The sequence below is a fragment of the Rutidosis leptorrhynchoides genome, chromosome 3 (genome assembly GCF_046630445.1).
Source record: "Rutidosis leptorrhynchoides isolate AG116_Rl617_1_P2 chromosome 3, CSIRO_AGI_Rlap_v1, whole genome shotgun sequence".
NCBI lineage: Eukaryota > Viridiplantae > Streptophyta > Magnoliopsida > Asterales > Asteraceae > Rutidosis > Rutidosis leptorrhynchoides.
The window spans coordinates 414,579,586-414,588,299 of record NC_092335.1 but is presented as its reverse complement, the minus strand read 5'-3'; the positions used below and the strand labels follow the sequence as shown (position 1 = coordinate 414,588,299).

At 33.9% G+C, this 8,714-nt stretch overlaps 1 protein-coding gene across 1 annotated transcript; it reads right to left on the bottom strand.

Annotated features, from left to right (window-relative positions):
- Positions 1-6,527: 6,527 nt before the first annotated feature.
- On the bottom strand, positions 6,528-7,440 carry LOC139901407 (F-box/LRR-repeat protein 25-like). Its single transcript, XM_071884126.1, has 3 exons — positions 7,436-7,440; positions 7,011-7,335; positions 6,528-6,839 (listed from the first exon to the last, which is right to left on the bottom strand). Exons 1-3 carry the CDS (start codon positions 7,438-7,440, stop codon positions 6,528-6,530), a joined length of 642 nt encoding a protein of 213 aa, XP_071740227.1.
- Between the last annotated feature and the right edge of the window lie 1,274 nt (positions 7,441-8,714).

Sequence of the window (8,714 nt, the reverse complement as noted above, 5' to 3'; positions counted from 1 at the left end):
ACGACAAGATTTATTATTGTTCCAAATCATATATATATAAGGTATACATATATAATCCTTCACGAAGAATGAGTCAATACATCTTAACTCATTATTACTAATATTCCTTGGTATCTATGGGCGTATGATGTTGATGTTTGAGGTACTGAGTGTGATGTTGAGGCGTGGGATGCGGATGTTGTTGTTGATGACGCTGATGTTGTTGGCGGTGATGCTGATGTTGCTTACGATGCTTACGGTGTTGGTGATGTTGGTGGATGGTACTGGTGGTGATGGTTATGCTGCTGGTGCTGCTGATGCTTGTAGAATTCGCACCATATTCTCCAGAGCCACCACTCGAGCGCGAAGATCGTTGACTTCTTCTACTATTCCGGGATGATTGGCGGTTGGAACAAGGGGGTGAATAAGATGTAGAATCTTCGATATTATATATTCGTGACGGGATACCCTGGAAAGAAGAGAGAAAATGGTGTTTCGGACTGGTTTGCCGGTAAGCGCTTCAGGTTCTTCGCCAAGGGGTGAATTCGGTTGGTGGAAGGGATCACCTTCTTCTTGCCTCCATTGATTGAGTCGGCTACGAACCCATCCCCAATTCATCCAGAAAAAATGATGGCTGATTGGTTCGTTTGTTCCGGTTACGCTGCTATTGGAGCTCGAGGAGTTCGAGAAATTCATATTATGTGTTTGGAATAGGGTTTGATATGAAATGGGTATTGAATACTGAATGATATATTCGTCTCCTTGAATACGTATTTATAGCAAAAAGATTTCCGTAATTTACGGAGGAAATTTAGGAAAAGTGGTAGACAAGGTCTATTGGGATAGATATGATAAGATATGATTTGTCTATACTCCAATAATGGCAGTATGACGTGTCGAGATTATAAAATGATAAGTATGTAATCTAATAATCTTTCGATTAAAGACTTTCAATTCGTATACTGTGATAACCCAATGACATTTTTTTGGTTCGCAAACCGATGCATAAAGGTATAACGCATATAGGTACGTGATATACCAGGGAGTTATATACATTTGAGTATGAATAGTAACAATTATAGGAGTTTCAAAAATCATGGATAATATTTCATGTAATACACAAAACTATGATAGATGACATAGGAATGTCAAGAATTTCAGAAATCATGGTGTCGCATTTAAATGCGGTGGCGTAATTGGATAATACTTAGGAAAATGAGCAGAGTTCTTAGGTTGGCTCGGCATTCTAAGATAAGTAAAGTTTCTAAAGTATAGTGTAGCATTTAACAGTTAAAGGCAACAAGTAAAGGCACTACGGTCAAGGAAAGTTGTAGTCCTACATTGCTATGGTACCTAATTGTATAAGGCACACATAAAATGCAATCCTGGTTCTCTACAACAACCTGCTCTGATACCAATCTGTCACATCCCCAAATAGGGCCTGGGGTATTTGTGTCTAATTATATCAAATCACAGTTGTATAAACGAGAACGACTCTACATGAGACGTTTTGTTGAGTTTCGCAGCGGAAGATAAATATGTCTTTAATTGATATGATATGTAATGAAGACTCCAAGCATAGCAAGCAATCATCATCAAAGCAGTAGATATACAGCAGAAGCAATATTTAAGTACCTGAGAATAAACATGCTTAAAAAGTCAACACGAGGTTGAGTGAGTTCATAGGTTTGTCATAAATAATGATTTCAGTAATAGTGTTAGACCACAAGATTTGTTTTCATAAGTAGATCACTCAGATCCAGTCAAGTTGATCTCCCGCAGGATCAAAAAGTTATGCCAGTGCGTGATATTTAGACTAAACGTTGTTTGCCCCGTGACAAGTTGTTCTGTCCTTGTCGTTTAATTTCATTATCAAGTAATACAAAGACTTAGTCAAATGTATCGGGGACGATACTCCCGATAGGCCTATCCCCAATAATTAAGAATGCCGCAGCAATTAAAAATATCACTGTAGGGACTTAGTCGGACATAGCCGGGTATAGCATAGTTTAATAGTTGGTACTGATATTTAGACTAGACTTTCAAGTTTGCCCGTAACAAGTTATCGTTTATACTTGTCGGTTGGGGACTTGCTGGTCATAGCCCAACATATCACAGTTTAATAGTTGATACGTGTAAAACAGTTATAAAAGTTGCGCATGTATTCTCAGCCCAAAAAAGTAAAGAGTAAAAGGGATCATATGAAACTCACGCATATAAATATTGTAAAACAGTTAATAAAGCATTTTGCATATATTCTCAGCCCAAAAATGTAATGAGTAAAAAGGGAGCAAATGAACTCACATTAAATAGCAGTTGAAGTATTCCACGCAAGAAGGAAAGTAAAGCAAGTAAGTGATCTGGATATCAACCTTGAGGTATAACGTTTGATTAGTTAATGTCTAACTTGACATAAAGTATGTTTATTAATATAGCGACTATATTGACAGTGACAGTTTTCTAGAAAAGTTTCTATTTCTCAAAAGTTTCTATTTTTGGAAACCTACTATTTATGAAAAACTTCCACTTATAGTAAGCTTCTAGTTTAAGAATGTTCGGGTTATAATTATTAACAAAGATGTTGTACAATCTCGCCCAAACTTCGTCGCTAACATGCAAGTCACTCGAATGATCTATTGTTACCGAGCGGCCCAGGATCTCTTGACCAGAATCTAAGTCTTGGCATTCGAGATCCACAAGCGTCCCATAATGGTAACAAGGATCACCCTAGGCCACAAGTAGCGGTGATGTTTGTAGTCTTTGTACGCTATCTTTAATTATAACCTTCACGTTAGGTGCGTATATACATATATATTCATTAATTCGATTTTAATTATAACTCCTATATATTAATTCATAAAAATACTTTTATAATTTTTAGTAACATATATTACTAATTATAACATGTTATTTATTTTTATTTTAATTGCATATAATTTATAACATTATTTACATGTTTCGGTAAAAAAATAATAAACTGAAGTAAATAGTAAAAGTAAAAAGTAAAAAGTAAAAAGTAAAAAGTAAAAAGTAAGAAAAGAATACTTACTAGTAGTAATTCTTCAAAGAGAGAATGAGAGAAATTTTGGTGTGAGTTTGAATGAGAAATGAGGGGTATTTATACTTGAAAAAATTAGGTAAAAAGAATAAAATAATTAAAAGAAAAAGAAATATTTTAATTTTTAATGGGATTTTAAAATTTAAAAGTATTAAATATTAGGTCATGGGATAATGCACAAAATAAAATAATAAAAGTAGTTTTCCATTATAATTTTTAATTAAAAAGTAATTTATTTATTTATTTTATTAAAAAAATCATTTATTTTAAGATTTTTTATATATATATATATATATTTTTTAAAATAAACAAATTGATTTACTACTTTTCCAAGAATATTTGTCAATATTTTTTTTTATTCATAATAACAATACTGATAATAAAGATATTAATTATTGATATCTTGTTTAAAAAGGATATTAATAATAATAATATTAATATATTAAATTAATGCGTAATTATTTACAAATAATTGTTCGTGAATCTTCAGAATTAGTCGAGGTTAAATGAAATCATATAAAGATTTTTGTTTAAATTTTGCCGGAAATTTACGGGTTGTCACAATATGAAAGGGAATATGCGACGATGATTAAATGTTAAGTATGGTTACCAAGTGCTCAACCACTTAGAATGCTTTTCATACACTTGCGAGTGTATTATGTTTATGATTATGAAATCTTGTGGTCTATTAATATATTAAAAAGATTGTTATGATAAACCTATGAACTCACCAACCTTTTTGGTTGACACTTTTAAGCATGTTTATTCTCAGGTACGAATTAAGTCTTCCGCTGTGCATATGCTCATTTTAAGGACATTATTTGGAGTCGATCATCGCAATGTGACCAAATGTTGATGACTTCGTCCAGGTGGATTAGGACGGGTTGTTACACTCGACCTGTAGGTTCCCTGACCCAGCATCCGTTCAAAACCCAATCCATTCCAACCCGTAGCAATCTGGACCCAACCGAAGCTGTGGTGTCTGCCTCCAAATGAACCAAACGCTTGAACCTGTTTTTGAGAGTGGTATCCCTAACCCAAAGATCATTCCAAAAAGAAGTCGAGTTCTCATCCCCAATTTTCTTGATGAAAGCGTTCCGGAATGGAACCCCGAGGTCATCAATACATTTTCCTGTCTTAATAATGTTAGTCCACACCGAGTTGTAAGGAAACACAAAAGAATCAAAAGGATGTGATAAACCCCCGAAGACCCATAAATGCTCGAAATAACTTTGACCCACAAGGAGTTAGTATCGGTCTTAAACCTTCACCACCACTTGCCGATCAAAGCTAAATTCTTGCTTTTTAAAGACCCCAAGTTTAACCCTTCTTCCTCAAAAGGAAGAAGGGTTTCTTCCCATTTAACCCATGAAATTTTAGATTTAGAACCCGACCCGCCTAAAAAAAAGAACGTCTTACACACTCAAGTTTTTTTTACCACACATGGCGGGGCGCGGAAGAGGGAGTAGTAGTACAACGGGAGACTATTCAACACCGATTTATAAGAGTCAAACGTCCACCATAAGAAACCGAGCGTGCCTTCTAATCCGAGAGTCTTTTTGTAAATTTATCAAGAACTGGATTTCAACTTTCTAATTTATTCATTCTACCCCCAACCGGAAGACCAAGATACGTGAACGGGAAGGATCCGGTATTACATCCAAACATTGTGGCCATGTTTTCAATTTCATGCTTCCCGACACCAATTCCAAACAAGTTGCTTTTGGTATAATTAACCTTAAGCCCCGAAGTGAGTTCAAAACACTTTAGTATTTTGAATAAATTTCCGGAGATTTCTCACACTCCAATCACCCAAAAAAAAACGTGTCATCCGCATATTGGAGATGGGAGATTGGTATTTTCCGGGAACCGATTTCAACACCAATGAACTTTCTATTGCACACGGCTCTTTTAGCCATCACGTTTAGACCTTCCGCCGCAATTATGAATAAAAAAGGAGATAGTGGGTCACCTTGTCTCACTCCGCGTTCTAAATTAAATTCACTTGTAGGGGACCCGTTAACAAGGATCGAATCTGAAGCTGACTTAAGACAAGATAAAATCTAACCTCTCCACTTAGGTCCGAAACCCATTATTTCCATAACCTCCATCAAAAACTCTCAATTTGAACAATCGAAAGATTATTACTATTACTCCATGTGTTTAAATTTTTTCTTAATCATATCCTGTAATTTCTATTTTGGTGGTCTAAGAGAAAAATATAGTCCCGACTACATCTACTTCGTCGGTGAAATATGAACATTCTTGTTTCCAAAACTTGCTTCCATACAAATATAAGAAAATTACACGGAAAATCAACGTAATTTCTACTAGATTAGTAGTCGCGTCCCAAAACATTTTTATGTGAATAAATCTTGTGATTTGCACATGTTACATGGATATTCTCCCCAACTAACGCCCCTTAATTAGGCATGTTAAATGACCTTCAATGTAATTTTTTTCTCAAACTTCAAATTTTATTTAATAATTTTTTCTCAAACAACAATTGACCAGATTTTATTTTACACCTGCAATGTTGGAGTGAATATCTACATTGGAGACCAGATAAATTTATACATCCTTAATATTGTAAAACTCTTTCAGGTGTGTATGAATTTTTATCCCCACTCTTACATCTACGCCATTATTTTCTATTATTGACTGAATGTCAATCTCTCCACTTTCAAGTAGAGGGAGAGAAGACTTTTACACCAGTGATCGAAGAAACAATTTCTTTACTCGTGGGTGGTGAAACAACTTCCTTATACTCTGAGATAAGAGGAAAATTTTGTCTACATCTTATCTCCCTTATACCTCACATATGTGAGATCGAGATCGAGTATTGTTATTGTAAATCAACCTACTTGAATATATACCTATGGTAAACAATGCTACCTATGAACTCAATATGAGAAATACATGATGAATAAGATGTAAAAATTAATAATCTGTTTTTCAAATAAATTTGATCTCATGAACTTTTGTGTCGATAAACTCATAACATGAAGCTACAGATACGGATGAAGATGAGAGAAACGTTCCTCTAGCTTTCAAGCAGCACAACTATATAACAAGTTAAAAAAAAAAGAGCAGTTGTGGTATAAGGTACTCTGGTTAAAAGTGTTCATTTGGCCACCGAAAGCAAACAATCAAAGTGTAGATGCATCAACAGTTGTCACATATTTGACTAGCTGATTTGGCATTCTTTGTAGGCCTAATTAAAAAACTGCATTCCTAAGCACCCATAACAAGATGAAGCAGTATGTACAACATAATGGACTTAAAAGAGTTCCGCACGTGATGACATACTTCAAAAGCAAAGTTTGGATTTATAACATCATCAAAAACATAAGAAAACAGAATCTAGACATGCACTCCACAAATAGTCACATAAAAGCAAATCACTGTGCTTTGACAATCTAAGCCTTTAAAAAAAAAAAAAATATATATATATTAATATTAACTAGCATCACCAAAATCTAAGCGTTCGTTAAGAAGTTTTTCTGCGTTCAACAATTAATTTTGCTGAAGGTGATGCACGTGGAAATGGCAGATAAATCATCTCTTTACAAATCTTCAGTTCTTCCTCAACACAAACATTGTCTTCAAGCTCAATTCGTGCTAGCTTTAGTACATGAGACTTACCCATGATGAGTTTGACGAATTCAATTAGAAACACAATGTTGCTAGAATTTGCAATTTCAAAATGCTCAAGATGATCTAAGGTCAAACTCAAGTCGTCTTGCAGATCAACAAACGTCATGGAACATTCCTGAATCGGAATGTTTACATGCCCGTACATCTAATCCAGAAAACTTGATTAAATATTATTAAAACTGTATTGAAGAACCATTAACATAAGAAATACGAATCGGGTAGTTTGTATGGAGAAGAGTTTAAAGTACAGATGGTCAAAATCTTTCACGTTAATTCTCCTAGAAAGATAAAGTATGATCATGTCAAACTCGGTTACCATGCCCAATGTGTGGATAGGAAGCTTGAACTCTAGTATCGTTGGACCACTATGTATAAACAAAACATGGAAGATCGCATTGACGAGCTTAGATTTCTCGTAAGGTTTGTTGCCACCATCAAATAACACTCGTGCCAGGTTGTGATCAAACACAAGTTTTGGCATAGTCATCCAACAATACCTCCATTTCTTTGACAAAATGCTTGTTCTCAATGCATCTCGGATTGGCATAAAAGTTAAAATATTTTCAATTATATTTTGAGGAAGAGAGCTGATTATATCCGAACTAAGGGATTGAGTTTTCATCATGTACTGTCCACAAAGTCTGCAATAGATAACTGAATTTAAATAAAAAATCAAACACAAAGAAAAGAAACCTAACTTTATGAAATTATCTTAATATACTAATTCACAAAGTGCCTTACTCCATTGTGGAATTACTGTTTCTAAATTCCTTTGGAGTGATTTGTCCTTTCACATAATTTTCGAGAGTATTTTGGTCATCTCGCCTCCTTCGTCAGCCAGTGGCGGAAACAGGTGGGGGCAAGGGGGCACCCGCCTCCAGTGGATTTGAAATTTTCAGTGTAAAAATTTTGAGTTTTTTGATTTTGCCCCCGTAGAGTTTTTTTTTTACCCCAAAGCCTTCATATTTTGCCCAAATACCTTAAAATTTTACCCTATAACCTTCAAATTTTGGCCAAAAACCCCTAAATTTTACTAAAAAACTCCATATTTTACCTAAAAAATTTGCTAAGTTTTCTAAAAATTTTTTGCCCCGGATGAAAACAATTTCTGTTTTCACCATGTAGCCAGCCTCATACTTAAAGGTGCTAGTTATAACTAAAGATAATTAACACATTACTTTCAACTTTGAAAAGTTAAAAAATTAAAGAATTTCATGAAATCAAACGCACTGTTCTTTTCAAGATGGATAATAATTTTTATCAGATCTAGGGCTAGAAAATTAGGAATTTCGACTTTCGAGTAAGGTATTTTTCAATTCAGATAACAGTTTATGGAGCTGTTTCTTAATCAAATATACAGGTGTGTGAATATATAAAATAAACTTGAACTGAAATCAGATTAATCCGCATTACGATAAATTGTTGAGCTAATGATCTGAACATGACATGTTAGCTTTTTAACAAGAAAGAGCAGAGTATGAATTAACTCTACATTTTTGATCGATTTAGGGCTCCATTATCATCATCAAGCTACAATTTGAATTGAAAATGCAAAGGGTGGTACTGAAGGTAAGTGATATCTATCTAGTGTGATGTATGAAATACTACTCCGTATATTGTTAAAATATTAATGCAATTTAATTAAATGGATTCTATTGTCACAAGATATATCTTGTAGAGATTTTTGCATATCTCTAAGATATCTTGCATTTAATATAGAGATTTTGCATATCTCTAAGATATCTTGCATTTAATATAGAGATTATAGGATATCTCTTTTATATCTAGCATTTAATGTTTCTTAGGTATAGTTGGTTTGCATTTATTATGCATTTAATATTTCTCTTGTATTTAAAGAGGTAGTATGTAACATTTGAAAATAAGGAAAACCATTTACAATACACTTCAAGTTTGTACATTCTTTGTTCATATTTTGTTTACTAAACTTCTATTCTAGCAAGTTATTAATTATTTTATGGTATCAAGAGCTTGGTTATAAACTTGATTATAAGTTTAGTCC

Coding starts and splice junctions, on each gene's coding strand:
- LOC139901407 (XM_071884126.1), bottom strand. Junction 6,840..7,010: donor CTATCCACACATTGGGCATG/GTAACCGAGTTT, acceptor TTTCTGGATTAG/ATGTACGGGCATGTAAACAT.